Source organism: Myiozetetes cayanensis, unplaced genomic scaffold, assembly GCF_022539395.1.
Source record: "Myiozetetes cayanensis isolate MyiCay16 unplaced genomic scaffold, myiCay2020 scf7, whole genome shotgun sequence".
Taxonomy (NCBI): domain Eukaryota; kingdom Metazoa; phylum Chordata; class Aves; order Passeriformes; family Tyrannidae; genus Myiozetetes; species Myiozetetes cayanensis.
The window spans coordinates 23,224,757-23,245,877 of record NW_026087964.1 but is presented as its reverse complement, the minus strand read 5'-3'; the positions used below and the strand labels follow the sequence as shown (position 1 = coordinate 23,245,877).

At 38.2% G+C, this 21,121-nt stretch overlaps 1 protein-coding gene across 1 annotated transcript in view; it reads right to left on the bottom strand.

The window, feature by feature from the left end:
* Positions 1 to 2,538: 2,538 nt before the first annotated feature.
* The window catches only part of SLAIN2 (SLAIN motif family member 2), a 34,167-nt gene continuing 15,584 nt past the window's right edge, over positions 2,539 to 21,121 (bottom strand). The window contains 5 exon segments of the mRNA XM_050338332.1: positions 2,539 to 5,849; positions 7,475 to 7,784; positions 17,623 to 17,760; positions 19,354 to 19,713; positions 20,937 to 21,098. Coding sequence (XP_050194289.1) covers positions 5,783 to 5,849; positions 7,475 to 7,784; positions 17,623 to 17,760; positions 19,354 to 19,713; positions 20,937 to 21,098 — 1,037 coding nt within the window. The 3' untranslated portion in view covers positions 2,539 to 5,782.

Below are 21,121 nucleotides of genomic sequence, written 5' to 3'. Positions count from 1 at the left end.
GAACTTGGTCCAGCATCACTTTCTCCTGCCAGCATTTTGGCACCCACAGGCAGCACAGAGAGAGCAACAGCAGCTGTGAAATTCACACAGCAGTATTAACCCTGCTGAGTGAAAAGGAGGTAAGGATCAGATAACTAAGCTTTTGTGATGGGTTGTTCGGATTTGTTTGGTGATAATGTCTGAAGGGAAACTATTAACTTAGGAAGAACAACTTGAGACAGAGGAGACTGATAGGAGTTCTAGTGCGGGGATGCTGGTGTTAGTGCAGCCCAGCAGCTGATCTCTGTCCGTGGCCAAGGTGGGAATGCCTGGGAAGAGCAGAAGGCTGGGGAAAGCCCAGCATGCCTGTCCCCCTACCCTGACCACTCTTCCATCACATTCTAACCCAGATATTTCTTGATCACCTTTGTGGCTTTAAGCAGCTAAGGCCACAGAGAATCCCAAGTCAAGCCACTGATGACCCACTCTCATATTTAATAAGCACCTTTTTCTCTTGGGCATGTGATGGGTTGGGAACAACATGGAACACAAGTGTCCTTATTCACCTTCCTGTTACTGTGTAGATTTCCATGAAAAACTCCCCAGCCCTGTTGCTGGAGGAGCGTGGAGGCAGCTGGTGTCAGGCTTCTGGAGATCACGTGCTGGGTGAGGGGGAGTCGTTTGTCTGACATTGGATTGAGCTGTTGGTACCAGCAAGGTTTTTAATCAGCCTGTCAGAGCAGGGCTGTGAAAAGTTGTAGTTTTGGCTACAGTCTCAAGAAATTCATGGCAAAGATGATGGAAAAGAACTGAATGGAAAAGAATATATGGTCTGTATTGCGCTCACTGTGCATGATCACCAGCAGCTGAGCACCGCTTGGGGATGGACTACAGAGTCACCTTCCCAGTAATGCACATACCACTCACACCCAGTGGGTGTGTTTCGTTTGAATCTCCCTTGCTGTAGCTGCCAGTGGAAATAAGCTCTCAGGGATAATTTAAAAGCAGCAAGGAGGGCGGAACATGCTGGGGCAGAAGGCATCACGTGCCACTCTCTTTTTATTTTTGTAAGTTACTAAACCTATTTTCAAAAGAAGATGGATTTACATGATTACCTATATCTATGCTGATTACAGGAGTTGAGATTATAATGGAAGTATCTTCTTTTGTTTAGTCTTAGTCGGGTGAAAGATATAATCCACTTCTGTCTCATGTGAGAGTGCCACACTGCATAGAGGATCTGCTTTCCAGCTTTTAGATCTAGTAGTTTTTTAAAATTTGTTTAATTCAGTTTGTAACAGGCAGATGAAGCACCAAGTTCAAAACCAACTTTGCTAGCAAGGAATCATTTTATCTACCTATTCCTTTAAATCCTGATGAAGAGCTACAAATTGGCTTAATCACAACAGGTATGTTCTGTGTTCTTCTAAGAGCTTAACTGGCCCCAACAGAGTTTATCATTATCAAAGAGGACAGTGACAACACAGCACAACTACGTGGTGTCACAGCTGAAAATACTGTTGCAAAAAATCTTGTGTAAAGTATGTCTGGTGGAATTGGCTCCTTTCAGTTCTTTAATTCTTCAAGCCAAGAGCATCTTCTTTCCCGGGAAGTTGTGTGTAAAATATGGATGCCCCTGAGAGCACCCGAATCCCAGCCTCACCTTCCTGAAGCAGGACGAGTACAGACAGCTGCCTGTAGGTGTCAGGCTCAGATTGCACAGCAGCATAAACGCACGTTGGGAGTAGGTCGGGGTTTTGTTTTGTTGGGTTTGTTTGTTTGTTGTTGTTTTTAAATCAAAGCAACCTCACATCTCACCTGTTGTACTTAAAAAGGAAAAATTAAATCTCAAGTTTGCTCCTGTTCTTACCAAACAAGAGAGGGAGAACTACAGACGTACCACTGTCACATTTGTTTCCCCCGCCTGTTTTTCTTTCTCAGAAGTATTTGCATTAAAAGGTGAGTTTTAAATGATAGAACTGTGTGCTCTGCAGTCACCTCAAGACCAGCAGCATAAGCATTTTCAGCCTTCTGCCTCCTTATGTGTTCATTGCTTATTTTATTTCACCACTGCAATAGACTTCTAGAGGGGAATACACTGTCAAATATAACAGGACCTCGCAAACCCAAATGAGCTGACACACCTTCCCCCACAATAAGAGAACTGAGGAAATACTGTTTCTAATCTTGAGCCTTCCAGATGGTGATGATGCTAATTATAAACGACTGTTTAATATAGAAGAGTTTGTTACAGAAACCTACTAAAAGAGAAGGGCGAAAGACTATTAATAACCAGAGATTTTGACACTGCTCTATTTTCCAGAAGCAGTGCAAGGCAAATGGTACTTGACTGCACAACTAAGAAGTGACAAAAGAGGGGCAGTAAACACCTTTTAGGTGTGGAGCCAGCTTTACATAAATAGTGTTGCTAACTAGGGGGAAACATTTTAACCTACTGGATTAATTAATAAACAGGGGCCTATGCTGTGATAAACAATTAATTACCAGCTTCACAGGTTAAATTTTGTTAAGCATATTTAATATTAAGTGGCTATCAAATAGAATTAAACCTGCCTTAACTTTATTAATAAAAAGACAAAGATGGCATTCACATTACTATTGCATACATTGCTTTGCAGCAAAATGCAGATTACAGAAAGTTACCAAGTTCAAAACAAACTTCCTGCTTTTATTTGAGCCAAAGACAGAGGCATTCATGTAGGAGCTAGAAAAAAATGTGTATTTAGCAATTCCAAGAGGGCTTACTAGGTTCATTTTTACATTGCTCAATATTCTGCATGAATTCCAGAGTTTTCAAAATTAAAAGTTTGTTTCATGTGGTGGCCTGAAGTGAGAATGAATCCTGCAAAAATGGAAGGCAGCTTGTATACTTAGAACTGCACAAACAAATCACACTGGATGGGAATTCAGAATACAGTTTTTCACACCACTCTGAATTGTGCACTGTCCTTCCACAGCAGAGGCACAAGTCCACCTCAGTCTGTCAATGAAATCACAGATTTCACTCAAATACAATGTTGTACTCAGTTCATGAATTATGGGGGGCAGAAGTCAATGCTGGTAACCTCTGGAAAAGTGAATACAGTTCTTGAAAAACAACCCAACCAACCAAAAAAACAAAAAAGTCCTAAAATAATATCCTCTAACTTTCTAAAAACTTTTAAATAAAACACTTTGTTTAAAAATAATGATCCAGGAAGTTTTTTGTGGTAAGAATATTTTATATATTTTTTTTTACACTTTTAACACTTACAAAAACATTCAAACACAGGAAAAAAATTAAATAACTTTGGGAGCAGAACAAATCCTTCTGCCTACACACATACATCAATTCCAAGCTGTTGGCACAAAAAGTAATCCACATTCATAAAACCCTTACTACTATATCAAACATAAGTTAAGTAAATCATAGGCACTATTTTATCAAATCCATGTTTCCACAATTCTGCAATAAATCTCTAAACACAGAGCCCCATGATTTCCTGATATCAATAAACTGATAATGCACAAAGGCTTTTTAGTAAACAGACAGTCTGTCTTCTCAGGAAGTCATTTGTTGTATTTCGGGGGGAGCAGCAGAGAAAAAAAGTCCCTATAAAACTTAAGCTGAATTTACCCAAGCGATGAATTACTTAACTTAAGGAAACGTACACAGTTTGATGCAGCCATGGTAAAACCCCCAAGATCGTCATCTAAACTGACTTTCAAAAGTTAAAAGTCAATCAAGTGTTTGATAAAATCCACCAATTAAAATTCAACTTTCTTCAATGAAGACTGCAGCATTGCTTTGTAAATGCTGAAATATATAAACTGGGGCTTTAGTGAGAATATGCACATTTGATCTAGTCCTCTCTTCTGCTGACCAGTGACATGAGGTACTGACATCCACTGCCTGTACCAGCGGGTGACTCAAGGCTAGATTAGTGGTATTTACTGCTCTGTACTGGTGCAAGGTAGTTTCTGCTGAAATCTGACTGAATTACAGTATATTTGATACCCCGACTTCAAAGTCTTAGCACAGATCTTGGTCTGAGGTGTGAAGTCATCCATCAACCCAAAGTCTGCTTGAGTGGTTAGAGCTGCACATTAAGTCTCCACTCCTTTCTATTTGGTTTCTTCCAAGTCAAGTAGTATTGCATGGCTTTTCATCCAGGAAAATGTTAATGCTGGCCTAAAATTCAAGTGCTAGAATTTCAGGATCAGTTATCCTCTTAGTGGTGGGAGTCAAAATACAACAGCAGTCCCAAACTCAGATACTAATGGGGTTGAAGGCTACCTACCATCCAATCCAACTTGTAGTGTTTGTCAGTCATTGCACAAAGGATATACCATTCACATTCTCAAACTCAATCAACTGTACACCCAAAATACTGAAAAAGCTTCAAACAAAAATCCCTTCCATTTAACTAGTCCCACCCAATACAACTTTAGTTACAGATGTTTGCATGATGTCTTCCAAAACAGAAAACAATGGTTCAAATGCTAAATATATCAGTTGTTCTGAGCAAAATGTGTTAGAGTAAGTCAGAGCCACCAGAGGAATTTAATAGCTTGTAAACAGACATAGCAGGTTTCATACTCTGTTACCAGTAATGTAAGATACACATATGTAAGGCAAAGTACATATTTAAACACACTTACATGGGCAATATCTTCTGTAAAAATATTTACAATTTAAAATAAACCAATTTAAGAAATGGATGAAAGTAAAAAAATAGGATACAGAAAACTCCCTCATACCATGGAACATCACCTAAATGAATATCATTTGGCATCAAGAGTCAACTCATTTCCTTAGAATTTGTATGTTACAAGTGCATAGTTGTGTTTCCTTCTCCTTAACTATCAGCATCTACAGTTGCTGCAGGCTGCAAGCATAGCAGTATGATATTAGAACAAATTAACATTCTCACTTGCTCTTTCCTTTGTAAGGAAACCTGCTATTAAAAAAGCTTTCCCCAAATATTGAGCCTTGTGTTAAAAATGTGGCTACAGTAGCGAAGGCCATCTTTCCTGAGCCAGGAACTTTAAGGTTAGAAAGATTGTACAACTGATACTAAGCCCTTTTGGCAATCAAACATGTAAGAGCATGTAACGCCAATAAATCAACTTAGGAAAGATGCAATCTATACTATTGCATTTGTGTGTGTCTGCTACATTCAAACCTTTGAATGTGATAAAAGCCATGGCTACGACCCACTGTTCTGCCTAATCCTCCAGAGTAACTGCTGACTCTTCCTGAAGGATATGTGTACCACTTGCCCCAACCAGGATCTCATACAATTGTTAAAAGCAACATTTCCCTAGCACTGTAGCAATCTGCAATCAGAACATTAGCTCTGATTAATGTAGCCTTGTTTCAATAGTACATATTCACCAATCTTTCTACTGAAAATGATGTTTTTGGACAATGCAGGTTGACAGTTACCCTTGCTGTTTTTCAAGATGGGCATTTCTTTGGCATTTGTTCGGTTTTTGCCCAGACATTGGCCACTCTCATAAACGCTCATACTGATACATTTTAAGCAAGCAAGAAAAAAAACCCCAGAACTGATAGCAATTTAATGTAGAAGTGATTGTATGACCACCAAACATCTGATGTTAGATGTTATTAAAGTGCTGCTTTATAATCTCTGCCAGTTTGTGCTAATTAGAGACAGAGAGGTTTGGAATTTTTACAAATCCCAAGAGTCACATCTGAACAGTTTGTTTAATCAAGCTGTCTTTTAGCCTGGTGAGGAAGCATCCATGAGCACTGGAACTCTGCATTAAGCTTTGCAGTTCAGTAGCAGCCATCTTTCCAACTCTCATCTTTCACGTTGCCATAGGTTTTGGGAGTGGGTAATGATCTAAAATGAAATGAGATATTTTTCAGTTTCATATACAACTGTTGAAGACTCCATCTACAATACATAAGAATTAAAACATTTCATAAATAATTGAAATATATACTTCATGAATTCAATTCTCTGCAATATGGTTTACTCAAGATAAACTCCGAAGTATTTTCAGTTTCAGATTGTATGTGTTGTATCTTGGCAACTGCCATGTCAGGAAAAAAGGCTGAATAAATAGGCAGAAAACTTACTGCTATTATACCCTGTGAAAATGCAAACCTAATCTGCTGACATCTAAAACAGGCCACTTTTTCAGTGATGTATATAAACAGGGAAATCCTTGTTTAGAATATTACATTTTGCTGACATCAAAATCTTGACATTCACAGATACTTCATCGAGTCCAACTGTTAACCCAGCACTGCCAAGTCCACCACTAAACCATAGCCCTAAGTGCCACATACACATCTTTTAAATACCTCCAGGGATGGTGACTCCACCACTTCCCTGGGTAGTCTGTTCCAATGTCTGACAACCCTTCTAATAAAGGATTCTCCTGATATCCAATCTAAACCTCCCCTGGTGCAACCTGGGGCTGTTTCCTCAAATTAAAAAAAAAAAAAAAAAAAAAGGGGGGGGGCAATTTAGAAAAAAAAAGTTCAACAAGTGAAACACTTTTCTATAAGGCAAGTTGTGATTTGGACAACTCCACTTCACTACTATGAACAGCTTCCTGGCAAACAACTGCTTTTTATTACACGGAGTTCCATACTCTGAAGCGCAGACTTGGACTGCAAAACAGTCGATACTGTGACAGTCACTTGGCATTCCCCTGCCCAGCACTCACTGCAGAACAGAACTCTTCCACTTTGCTATTTACCACTGTTTTATCTTTTTTACTGTATTGGAGACCAATTGGTTTTCCTCTCTGTTTAAGGAGATTCTTACTGTTTCTCATGGATGACTGCTTCTTTGTGTCAGCTTCTGCTTGACATTCACAGTTAATACTCGGTCTCTCTTGTAGTTGTTTTTGAAAAGACACTGATGTTTAGCAACTCCTACATCTGGGTGCTAGCACAGTTATGTTTAAGTTGAAAATTCTGTTTTGTCCTGTGGGTTAACTGCATTGATTTTTACTTTAAGTTTAGCATCTGCTATGGATGTCTCCTCTGTCATTGTGCATCTTCCTTCTGGAATTTTCTAGCTGCCCAAGGAAAGGAACTGTTCTCCCCACGGTACCACTGCTTGAGTTATGGAGGCAAATAGTTCTGACTTCAGAATATGTCAGTGACACAAGTGAATTTTTATTTGCCAGCTATATTTTGATAACTTTCCATCACATGCAGACAAATTCTTGCTGCCTTCTCAGCCTGTACTAAGACTTTATTTACTTAGTTCAGTATCTTACATTATTAATTTCACTTTCACTCCTTCACCTTCACTCTCCCATTCAAGTTCCTTTTTCTCAGTTTGGAATCAAAACTATTTTGGAAACACATGCAAATACTTCACATGGAGGTCTCCATATCTGTTCTGAAGACCCTGAGATCAAAATAACATTTGCAGGAAGGAGCAGCACAAACACACAATGTACAGAATCCATTACAGAAACTTAAGACTGCCTGTCCCAGACTCACCTGCGAACAGGCTGTGCAAGTTTGCTACGAGGCACTGGGATGCCCCCCGTGGAAGGGGCACTGGGTCTGGGCAAACCACTCCTCATCCCTGCCGGTCTGGTGAGAGTAGTACTGTTAATACTGCTGGCAGGGCTTGGCAAGCCTGAGCTCTGGGCTGCAAGAGGCCCCGGCGAAGAACTACTGTGCGTCAGCTGTGTGACTTCTGGAGAGGCAACCGAACCGGGTCCATGGTTACTAAATGCTTTCACTGGCTGTCGCAGAGCCAGGGGAGACGGGGCCGCAGGTGAGCGGAATTTACTTGAAGAAGGTACTGGAAAATGAAATACAGAAATTACTTTCAGCTTAAATGACAGTATAACTGAAATTAAAAACTGGAAATTACTTTATGAGATTATACAAACAATATGGAATGTATAATGGAATACAGCCAATCAAGCAGCAATGAGAAACAGGAATTCAGATGTCTTCTTTGTCATGTGTTTTTGATATAACTCTAATGCCCCGTTTGCTTACTACAAATATTTATTTATCTGGATTTGTAAGTAATCTTAATAAGGCTATAACCATTATATCAATCAAATCAAAAGAAACAGAGGAGAAGGTATTGGTTAAGAAGAAATTTAACTGCTTCAGAAACACGTGACCCTAATTTCCATCCTGAAAGAAAATGTTGCAGAGTACAGTACTCTAGCGTGAGACAGTCTTTAAATGAATTCAAAGTGTATGTTAATCTTCCAAGATGAAATTCTGAGTGCAGAGCATCCTGATGTTTCTTTATGCTGTTCTTTTTAACCACTGAATTAGAATTCATCTAAAGATATGGTCACATCCCACATTTTCTGGCAGATGGAGGAAAAAAGTCAGCTGTCCTGGTTTCAGCTGGGATAGAGATAATGTTCATCCTAGTACCTGGTATAGTGTTGTGGGTTGGATTAAGGATGACATTAGCCAACCCCCAACACCAAAGAGGTTAAGGTGCTACTGTGAAACTTAAACCAGACAACTGTAACAATTTATAGCCTTTCTCTTCTTACAAACATCCAAATTATCAGTATAACTAATACCTGTTTTCAAATACTTTGTATCTAAATTAGTATGCAAGATATCAAGTTGTTTCTGGAAAAGGTTAATAAGCCAGAATATTCAACAGTCCTTGGATAATGCCAAGCCTTAAGCATAAATCTTCACAAGTATGAGAAATATTTTCAAATTATGCATAATGTATCACTAAACAGAATACTTAATTAACCCATAAACTTAGTAACTGTATGAAATTTCACCAGCTTTTCAAGCTGATTAAGGTTAGTCAGAGTCAACATAGGACAATCAAATCAATTATGGAGCTAAAACAAAATCATGTTTACATGTATTAAATTTGCATGAACTATTCTTCCCTCAACTAAATGAATGTTTTATACTGAGACCAAAGTTGCATCCTCTTTGACAGATGTGGTGTATAAAGAAGCTGGTCCTTAACACAGCTTTTATTATCGTTTTCAAGGCAGATCCACTAAGAACATGAGGAGTGAGAGAAGAGAGAGGTAGTGACAGGAATGTGGCATCCTAAGTGGGGTACAGAGGAAGTAGTAATTTTCAGGTTGTATTTTGAAGCCATTTCTTATAGGGGATATCTAGGAAGATTAGTATGTGCCTCATTACAGATGTTAACTGGATTTGATGTCTTTCTCGATTATCTAAAAGGGCCTTTCCACTGACCAAACACAGCACGAAGCTGCTCATGGGAAAAGCTGACAAAAGAAGGTGGCAGAGGGGTCAAAAATACATGACAGTTGCTAAGTAGCAAGGAGAATAATTAAAAAACCTTAAAATAAAAACCTTGGCATCGAGCCAGAGGATGGATTAAGGAAAGCATTAACAACAGAATGTCTGAACAAGACGAGCAGCAAAGTGCTCCTCTAAGATAAATTACATATTAGAAGTTTTTAAAACATGACCTTGCCTGTAACATTGGTGCAATCACATCTGCAGAATTTCCAAGTGACTCTACAGTGTAAATATAGGGAGCTTTTATCACTGAGCTTCTTGTTACAACGCTTGCTTGGAACACAAAACCAGCACCATGTTAGTGACTACCAGCAGAGCAATACCAGTGTATAAAAACTGAATACAGCTTTGGGCCTCTTAGAGGAACAAGAGAGAAAGGGTTTTTAGGTATGGAATATAAGCAACAAAAAGCTGTAACTGAAGAAAGCTTGTCACATTCCCAGTGAAAGTACGCATCCAGTAAATTAGTCCTCTCCATTCTCTCTAGCTTTCTGCTGACCATATTCTACCATGCTGCCAGCTTGAGCTGTCAATTCATAAAACATTTCCTGTCAGCACAGCACTGCAGACATTGCTGAGAACTGTATTCATTCTTGTACATAAAGGAATGAATTGTCTTCCAGAGGAGTCCACATGATGCAGTCTGGCAAACTGCCTAGTAATTCTGCTCTACAGATAAAGAATTTTGTCTTAGAGCAGTTCATTAAACTCAGTTTGGCCTATTTGTAAGACAGGGTCACAAGGAGTGAGGCACTGCCTCAGTCAAAGACTATTTGATAACTGTGTATCCATGTGCAGTATTGAACTGATCCATGTTTAATAAAAACATGTAGACATGTTAAGGGTTGTGCTTAATAACTTCACCAAACTCCATCTCCTTGGAAACTAAAGTAGAACCAATTACAATTAAAACATCTGGCAACCAGCAGGGGAAAAAAAAAAAAAAAAAAAAAAGAGGAGAGAGAGAAAAAAAAAAGGCACTGTGCAGTCTTGACATTTAGATTTCTGTCCTGGATTGTGGGCAGGGAGCTCAAGATCTCTGTGTGGGAAAGTAGGATGCTGTGAAGCTACAAACTTAGGTGACTTGCACTCCAAGGCCAGCTGCTGCACACTGACTTGAAAACAGAATAAATTCTATTTTTTAATTCTAAATCACAGCCATCATGGTGAGATGGTTCAGACCAACATGAAACAAATGAGGTAAAACTATGGGAATCAATAAAAAACTGATCTGCCATCTCAGTACAGGAAAGATGTGGACCTGTTGGGAGCAGATACAGAAGATGGATGAGCACCTCTCCTATGAAGAAAGGCTGAGAGAGCTGGGGGTGTTCAGCCTGGACAAGAGAAGGTTCTAGGGAGACCTTATTTTGGCCTTTCAGTACTTGACGGGGACTTACAAGAAAGATAAGGACAGGAGTTTTTTTAGCAGGGCCTGTAGAAATAGGATAAGGGGTAATAGTTTCAAACTAAAACAGTATAGATTTACATATATATAAAGGAAGAAATTATTTTCTGTGAGGGTGGTGAGGCATAGGAACAGGTTACCTAGAGAGGTGGTGGCTGCCCCATCCCTGGAAGTGTTCCAAGGCCAGGCTGGATGGGGCTTTGAACAACCTGGTCTAGTTGAAGATGATCCTGCTCACTGAAGGTGAAGGTGGTTTGATTAGATGACCCAAACCGTTTTATGATTTGATTGATACTGGACTGCTGTATAAGCTTTAGCAAATACTGTGAGGTATTATTACTGAGAGTTAGTTATTTGAATGTATTTTGAATTCTTTTACACAAAGTGGTAAAAAAAAGCCAACATCAGTGTGAAAGTTGTCAAGCTAGGTAATGGACAGTATTTTAAGAAACTAAAATCAATTGTTGCTCAGCTGTTCATTCTTCTGAGACAAAAATCTTGCTTCATTACTGCTAAATAATGCTATACTCATGAGGATGTCAGATAAAAGAAAGAAAATCAATACATCAAGGACTATAAAGCAAAATAACTGAAAAGGACAGAAAGCACATAACTGAAAGGGTCCTCATTTGCAGTAAGGAATGACAGCAGCTATTAATTGGCATACATAACTGGCAGTGCAGCATGCTCTGTTCCTCACTCTCTAAGCTTAATAATTTTTTACAAATAGTTAATTTTCTGTACATTCCCACAGCTTCAGACTAGACCATTGACCTAATGAGTGTTCCAGACATCCAGAAGAAGGCATGGTCAGCCCCAAAGAAAGCAAGAAAGCTTTGCAGAGGAATCGAAGTGGTGGTCTTATACCAAAGGAGAACACTGTGAGAACTTTTCTTTATTTGGTATGAAGTATTAGGAAAACTGTAGAGACTTCCTGTTAAGCCATATGAATCAGTTTCACTGTCGAACTTCGCTAAAACTTTCTGCATGGAATGAAGGTGACTCAAAGAAGTCAGCATTGTTACACCACCGAGAGGAACACGTATGTTCTGTCAGTCACCCTCATGTCTGCACAAATGACTCTTACAGTGCTTAAAGGAACATCCACAGAGCTTATGAATTAGGCTCAAGTGAAATATGATCCTTAAAATGAGATCTTCTAAACTGTAATAGCAACAGACCATGCTTAAAACCAAAATCATTATCTTATTTTCTCTTAATTGTGAAACTGAGGCAGTGTCACATAAAAGGCTGACAGTTGATTAAAAATCAGATAAAATTTATCTAAGAGAGTTAGCGACTCAGTATATTCCATTTGCTTTTCAAAAAAAAAAAAAAGCTAAATTCAGCCATTAGGAAACTGAAATATTATATACAAGAGTCTCTAATTCCTTGAGTAAAAAAAAAAAAATCTAATTACTGTACCATGGGGCTAACCTTCCAGTTTTGTGAAGAAAAGAGAAAGTAGATAGCACACACAAAACAAGTTGATATTCTATGCTCATCTTTTCAAGGATAAACTTGTTAGGTTTTGGTTTTAGTACAAAGGATTGTATGTATATTTTTACCACTTTTGCTTTAGAAACTGTATTTTGCAATTAAAAAAATCCCTATCCAAATACAGCTGTAATGAATATGGATTTAGGAGTGTACTTTTCTAATACAGATTTCCTGATTAATGCTAGAAAGTCATCAATCCTTGGATTTTTATCTCAAAATACAATCTCCTATATAATGCAGAGTTTATTTTTAATATTTAGACCAAAAACTTAACTTTCGTATAGCAAAGAACACGTGGGTAATCTCGACATGCAACAGCAATTTTATTAATCTAGAACATGTGAGATTTAATGCAGGCGAACAATTATCTGAGATTTGCTGGAGCTTGATAAGAGGTTGTAAGTTAATTACCTCCTTTTGCAGATGGAGTTGGAAGAAACTGTTTGGTTTTGAAGGCAGCACGAGGCAAATTTTTCTGCCTTTGCAGAGCTGTTGAAAGACAAGAAGTGTTATATTTGTCTAAGAAGATAAGGAAACTAAATTTACTGGAAGTTTCAGAATTGCATCCACTTGTGAAGCATCAAGGAACAGAGTGAGTAAAACACTCAAAAAGCTGTTATGACTCTGGAAGTGATGGGGTTTTGTGAATGGTGCTTGCTCTTAATGGCAAAGAGTTACAGAGGAGCGTGTCAGAAATTTTGCAGTGCAAAATGTGCAGATTCAGTAAGAATAAAGCTTCTTGCAGGGCAAAAAGCCCAGAAATGCAAAAAAAAAAAAAAAAAAAAATTAATACATCAAAGGGAAAACAAGCCACCTAGCAAACATGCTACAGCAATATGAGTGCAAGATTAGATACAAAGATAAAACCTAAACTGTCATATTTGACCTAGCAAGACTAAACTTTTCATTTAAATAGTGTTTTCCAAAAATATTTTATCACTATACAAAAGCATAAATCTTCGTCTAATGTGATCATCATATAAACAAATTGTGTTTTCCACAATGCCTCTTATGGAGACATAAGCCAGACGTCTTTTTTCCCCTCTCTTCAAAAGGGTGTGCAAGAGGACTCAAAATGAAGACTTAACACTAAGAATTATCAGCTGCCAGCATGTACACAGCGTGACGCAAACTATTTGTTATTGCTTCTTTGCTCCTGTGTCCTGCCTTTTCTCTAGTAACATTCAAGGGCTGGTATTGCCTTGAAATGACCTCACTACCTACCAGCTACCAAGAGAGAAGCCAGTGTTCCAAGAGCTGCAGGATCCTGGCATGGAGAGAATTACCTATTGCCAAAAGGAACGCACTGACTCAGCGTATTTTCACCGCAGCATATTTAAGGGGGGAAGGAGGAAAGCAGTCAATGAAACAATGCTTTGCCTTCACACAGTCTTTGTAAAATGATAATACGTGAATAAACTTCTCTGCTCACCTGTATGGAGTTTTATACCAGCATAAAACTGATTGCACTAGCAAGGCTTATTTCCATAGTGAGAAGGAAGAAAGATAGGGGAAGAGCTGTGCATAAAGATCCTGACCCTGAGTGAGGAAGCTCAATAATCCTATCACCAATCAGTGAATATCACTATAAAGAAGGTAGGAGAAGAACAATTAGAATCCTAGTAACAGTAGTTAATCCTTTCCTAAACTCAACAGCATATAATAATTGCCACCACCTTTCCTACTCTTCAGTTAGTGCAAACTTCACAGTATTTTGAGAACTATAGAAGAAGTTCCACATGTTTCAACATCATGCTGAAAATATGACTAGGGGGTCTATTCAGTTCAGTCTTAATAACTAAAACTGTCGTTTACAATAAACAGCAAAAAGGAATTAAAGTGTTCATAAACACAGTAAAATGTTGCCTGTGCATATTAAGAATAAAAACCTTATTCCTTCTACCAACTAGAATGTAATGCAAAATATGCAATTCTTATTCAAGTTCTAGCAGAAGGTCTTCCAAGGAACTTTTTTTAAGGCATATCCATCAACAGCCAATAAAGCACAGTAAGATCTTCAAAAGTGAGCACAATTCCTAGAAATGGACTGAGGCAGACCAGTGGCCAGTGTTTCAGTCCTCAAGTATTTCACTATACCATTTTTTACTGAATCAGTGTTTTTGGTTTACCACACAAAATAAAGAACAGCTTATTCCTTCATATTTTGAATTTGTTTTGCCCTAATTCACTCAGATTTAAATATGCTACCGCACATGGCACTTTCTTCCCCCATCATTATTCACACTTCTTGCAAATCAGAGATACGGAAAGAATTTTAAATACATATATATCAAATTCCTTCCTTCTCAATGGAGACTCCATGAAATAGACACTCAATAGCTAAACATTTCTGTGCGCTGAACCACAGTGCAAAAAACTTAGGCAGTACATTTTGAGCAATGCTGAGGAAACATGCAGTTTGAGATAAGCACAGAGTGCATACTTATCCACACTATTTGCTGCTCCTGAAGTGCTCTGTATGCTGTGACATTCCCTGTCACAAATGGTGCACACTGAATACACGTGGTTACTTTTATTTCTGATCAACCAAACTGGAATAGCTTCCTCAAAACTTACTGTTCCTCCTTTTGCTCTGAACATGCCAAGCAGTCGGATCTTGGCAAGCAGACTGTCACTTCATTGATAGTTTGAACAATCTACAGCTCTTCAAGGAAGTATTGTATTTATCTCTGCTTAAAGATTTAAAATCCATGTGCTCACAGTGCCACTAAGTCCAAAGGTGTCACACAATCCACTAGAAAGCAGGCAGCTACATGGAAGCCATCCTACAAGTTCTACAGCTCTGCACAGTCTATGTGGTGCAGGACCCAAGTACAGAGACTTCCCATCACTGGCACTTTAGACGATTCCTATTCCTCGGGGAGCCCAGCACAAGTATTACCATATCTCCCAGGGTTTTAATGTGAAATATTTACTAACTGGCATATAAAAAAGTACTTTCTGCATAATGGCATGGAGAATTAGACATAAATGAAAATTCTAATTGTTGTAACTGTTATTTCATTCACTCAATCTCTTTTCAAGAACAGTTTGGCTTGTTCACTGCATTGCACCTAAAACTTGAAGTGTCAAATGTTTGCATGTTTTACAGTTGTACTTCTAAACATATTATACGTGTCTTCCCTCTCCTCTGTAAGCGTGTTCAATTTGCCTATATAACCGTAAGCGGAATTATCTTTTCAGAAACTTACTGGATTCCTAGCTCATTTTTGAATGCCAGCAACCATAGCGAGTTCAGTATTGCAGCCACAGCACATGTGCAAGTAAATTATGAACCGCAAATCCTTGACAAGGAGAAAAGTAGTGACTTCAGGTGGCAAGCCAGCATCCTTGCAAAGGTAAGCTCATGCAAAACTAGCAGGTGTATGAGGAAGCTTGAAATCCCAAGACCCAGAAATCATTGCCAAGGGAAAACAAAAATTTGCTGCAATTTAACAGTGCTTTGTGCAAAGTGACAAAATACAAAACAAATAAAACAAAAAGTATACGATAAAAAAGGACACAATTCTGGAAATTTTTATACAATGTACATTTTTGCAGAAAATTTTTTAATCCAGACTAAGCAAAGATACTTACTCATTGACTTCATACACAAACCGTTTTACGATTGTCAATAGCAAGACTCTGACAAACATCTGTAAGAGCAGGGAAACTGTAAAAGCTAGAAATCTGGCCTTTATTAATGATACTTCACTTACATTTAAATGTAAGTTGGTCTAGAGCGGTTCACATTTGGGGAAATATTCCATGAAAGGCAAGCAAATTTGCCTAATAATTTCTGTGATTCTTAATGCAACCACAAGTTGGGAAAAAAAAAAAGAACGTATAACCATAGTCACACCATTTTGGTTCCTACAATGAAGTAATGGACTAAGTACTGAATATTGACACTTCTGTTGTCTGATCTATCCACAGTTTCACCGTGAATATACTTTTCATTCTGGAAATAGCCTTCTAAACTGCCCTCTGGGCTCTTCCCTTCCCAATCCACTCTATTTTAAAACACCAAATAAAATCTGTACAGATTTTACCTACAAATAATTTTCCTTCATTTTCTTTCAGGTCATTTTGACTATTCTTCCTATCACAGAAATAGCACAGCTGGAGAGCTACTGTCCAACTGCTCTGAATACTTTACAGTTTGATAAGCCTGAGTAACAGGTAACACTCCTGCATTTGAACTACACATGTGCCCTTTCAGTTGGAAATCCCACCTTCTGAGTGTTTGTGAATGGTGGAAGAAGGAGGGCAAGGCAAAAGGATGCTGGAGTAATCTACATGACCAATCATAAAGTCACGCTAACTTTTTTGACTACAGTAGGTATCACGTACCTGGGACGAACTGTCCACACAACCCTTACATCTTGTCTGACTCAGTACAAAGACAGAAATAATGTAGTATTTGGCATGGTCTGTATTCCATATTCTGTATTTAACTGTATTTGGTAGCATCAACACACTGTTTTATAAGTTTTGAGAGGACCAACTAGGTTTACCTGTATGCCTCCATTGTTTGTTGGGTTAAAAAAACCCTCTAGTTTAATTCAAAAATATTATTTTACATTTCCCATCAAATATTTAGATTACTAATAAACTTTCATCGTATAACTTTTATAGTTCAAGGCTTTTCACATAATAATATTCATAATGTGTTCTTCCCTTTAAAATGTCACACAAGGTTATTAAATTCAGAAACTTGTTTTAAAATAAAACAGTCAGGAAACCTTTAAACAACAGGAACTGGTAATATTGACATATAAAGAAACATTGAATATTTTAAGTTTCATTTGCTTTGGCTTCTTTAAGGTCACCATTTTCAAGAGACTTGTGAGATTAGCAGCATTCTCACATCAGCAGTTCACTTTTGGAAAAAATAGCAGACAGTAGTTCAGCAATGGGCCAATTTGTTTCCTGGGACACAGGTTCATCCAAACCTTTTCTAGGAAGTAATTGACACTTTAAAAAGTAAATAAAATCAGGAACTGAATATATGATTTCCAGGTGCCAAAAAAAAAAAAAAAAAAGGAAAAAGAAAAGAAACTGCAAGGGTTAAACTTAAATGAGTATTTTCTGATCAGGTTTTACTAGTTAAAAAAAAACCATTAAACATCATACAGGTGTTTTTTCAGAGCCTAGTAAAAAAAGCAGTTTCTGAGATTTCCAACTACTGTATTTATACTCTTTATATTACTGCTGTATATACACTTTTAGGAAACTATGAATGACACCTTAATAAGAAATCAGACTTTTTTAATGTAATGAGTACCAGATTTTGTGTACCAAAAAAGCAGATTCACACAGGTCTGATTAAAAATCAGGATTAGCATCTCCAGTGTGGCATGCAGTGTTTTCACTTTGCCATGAAACTGGAAGAGAGCCAAGTACCATCACTTAATTCTGAAATTTACACTGAAGTGGCACTAAGGGTACTTACTGGCTGAGGCTTGAGGTTGAATGCGAGGTATTCCTCCGTTTGGCACTTGAAAGTTTGAGTCACTTCTGCTGTTTTTCACAGACTCAGCTTGGATGTTAGATGTCCTGGACAGGTTTGGAAGACTACGCCTTAGTTTTTCTGTACAAAATAATACAAAGATACCACAACATGTAGTGTGATGCTGGACAATGGTCAGGTTGTGAATCTGTAGCTGAACTCCAAATCTCACTGATGCAAAATGTTAGCCACGTAAAACTACACTGTGATTTAAAAGCATATTTTGTTACATTAATTCTTCTCATATCTATCACATACAGAATATTTATCTATCTAAAAGAATCAAGAATGTACATTTTTCACATGTGGTGAAAAAAGTCAAGCATATTGTGTTTTGAAATTGAAACATAACTGGATTATGATTCTCTAAGTTTTGTTGTACTATTATGAAAACTGGATAGACAAACCTAATTTGCAGTTTTACACAATTATTGAATTATTTACATAGAAAGCTATTTATAACAGAATGCTTGCCTGAGGAGCAAAAACAGGTATTTGAGTAAATTTTTGAGACTGCCTCGTCCCATATCAGCCCATTATACAACAAATAACAGCCACCCACTTGGAAAGAACCTCTTCATACACAGCATTCAAAATTATTGAAGTGTCCAGTTATGCTTCATCTTTCACATATGACTTGACTATCTACTCAGCTAATACTGATTCTTCAAGGGTCTACTAACATTTGTACCATTGCTCACAGAACACAAAAAGATGCCATTGAATATTTCTCAAGTCTAATGACATTCTGTGTATCTCCAACCCATGCAGAGCTGGGTTGATGACATACTTTGGACAGAAGACTGCAGATGCCTTGACAGGATGAGTGGCCAACCTGAATCTGCAGAGGGATGCAGGGAAGAAGTACATTAACCATGCACAAGCACTAAAGATGAAACAAAATGACATCTTCATTGGCTGAATATTCCTACAAGTGTAATTTCTGCACTTTGCAACTCACACTGCAGTTGGTACACTGTTGAACCCTGTCAACCAAATTTTCCTCCAAACATTCTAGCCAAAAAACCAAAAAAAAATAAAAAAGTGAACTTCTTTTGGCTGCTGCTGCATCAACTCTGAACATCCAAGCAACATTAAACAGCACAAAAATCACCAATATAGTATAACTGCACGGAGTTTACTGCAAGCTTTATTTTTTATCACACAGCAATTTACACAGCTTTGAGACTTCTAAAATACCCAACAAATGCATAAGTACTAACATTTTTAAGGCCATGTTCACTGTCAGAGTTGAGAGTCCTGTGCTGCCAGAAGAAAGCATTCAGCTGTCTCACAGGCTACAAGCATGCATAAATTGCCATGTTATCCTCATCTGACCACAGTTACTTTCCTCTGCATTTTATTCTGTCACCTGCAAGGCCTAACCCTAGTGGCCAGCGTTAGTTTCCCTGCTTTATTTTTGTGCATTTGCCTGCCGAAGATAGACCTTGGTCACCATGAAACTTAATTATACTCAGTGACTGGATAACATTTAAAATACATATAAGTCTATCAAATCATCTGACTGTAAGGGTTCCCCAGCAGAACTTAAGCTTTGCTTGCTCTGCTTTTTCTTCAACAATTTGGAGATTAAACCATGATGTTACACAGGCATATAGACTTAGTACTGCACACAAACCAAACTACTTGTGCAACAAATTTGAGACAGTTTACCTTCACTTTTGACATTACTAGTCTGTAAGTCTGTAGGATGGCCTTGAAGTGAAAGACGGGGTTGCTGTAAACGGCTAATCATAGGCTGTGGTGAGGCTCGACTGTACTCTATGCTTCGAGCAGGTGAGCGGGAGCGAGGTGAATTTCTTGGAGATTGTTTTGGTGAAGGCCAGGGAGAACTGCGAGGTGATGGTGAGAACCTGCTAACAGCAGGGTGCACTGTGTGATGTGTGCCATCTTCCTCATCTTCTAAGCTCTGCGCATCAAGCTCCTGGTCGCTGAACGTGCCTCGCCTTGTAGAATTGCAAGAGGAACCAGAACTACGCCGAGAAGCAGTGGCTGCGTACTCTTGCCGGAGGCCTGGCAACAATGAGAACATTGTTTACTTGCTTCCAGCCCACAAATGGTGCAAACTAGAGACAGTGCCTACAAACATCCACACAGTTCTCAAGTCAAATCTGGCTCACTTTTTATTTGAGGCACTACATGAATTCAGACTAGTACCAAAAAGTTGTCTACCAGCTAATAAGGACTTGAAATAAGTAGGTGAGCACATTCCATTTCCTAGTACGGCAATCATCAGTATAGGTGTGTTGTGTACTTGTTCCTCTCCTCTCCCAGGCTGGATTAGAGCAACATAGGCTACACCCTAATTTTGGTATCATATAACATCCTATAACAATTATAGCAGCCACAGAGAAATGTCTCTTGCAATATATTAGTTAATGTAACCAAACAAGCAACATGACAAGCTACCCCCAGAGAGTCTGGAGTTGTCAGATCAGTGGTCTCCAAAGTGTGGTGCCCACATGCCCAGGAGTACGCAAAACACTGGTGGACAGGAGAAAAATATGTAAAACCAGTCTTTTAAAACAGCATTTATTTGGTCTTTATCTCATACTTTAAAAATTTATAATTTTGCATATATTTGTGCATTTTTGTGTACCTATTATATTAGGGTAGCACACGTACATAATTTATAAAGAAATGCATTTGGTTTTGGTTTTTATAACTGCTAACAGTTATAATAGTCAGGAGACCACCCAATTAGACAACTGAAATTATTATTACCACTTTCTGCAAACTCAGAGGGACAAAAAGACACTCTCAACTAAAGCTATAATAAAGCAGAGACTTCTACATAAGTGCTTTTTTAAACTATTTTTTGCCAAAGTGATTTTACATTTTGGTGATTTAAATTATGGTTTAAGCACTGATGTCAACAAGACTGGATTACATCAGGAAGGCATATATCTCCTGAGAAGAATGGTGACAGGCAGTAGTCTATTCTAACCACCATCCTTGTAGCAAATACTCTCCAGCATTTTTTGTCCATTGTTCCTAAAGAACAATTCTGCACAGTAACTTCCTTTCCTTAGCCTGAAGTCTTAAGTCCTTAACTAACTTTCCTGGGTCATTTACACTTGTACATTCACTGTAGAATCTACATCCCTTTTCCATTACTGCTAAGCAAGTGCTAGTGGAGTTATTCAATAAAAACCCCCAATGGCTCCACTTGGTTGGTTTGGATTTTGGTGGTGTTTTTTTTTTTTTTTTTTTTCTCCAGAAAAAAAGCCACTTACTTTCTTCCTGCATTCGTGCTAAAATTTGCACATCTGTAACATCATTTAACTTGTAATTAGACCCAATAGAGTCTTCATCCATCTCTGATGCACTTAATTCACTGTCCAGAGAGGACTGTGGACTTAGTGGAGGATTTCTATCTCCTGAACTTTTAAGATGACCTATGGAAAGAAAATAAAGTAAG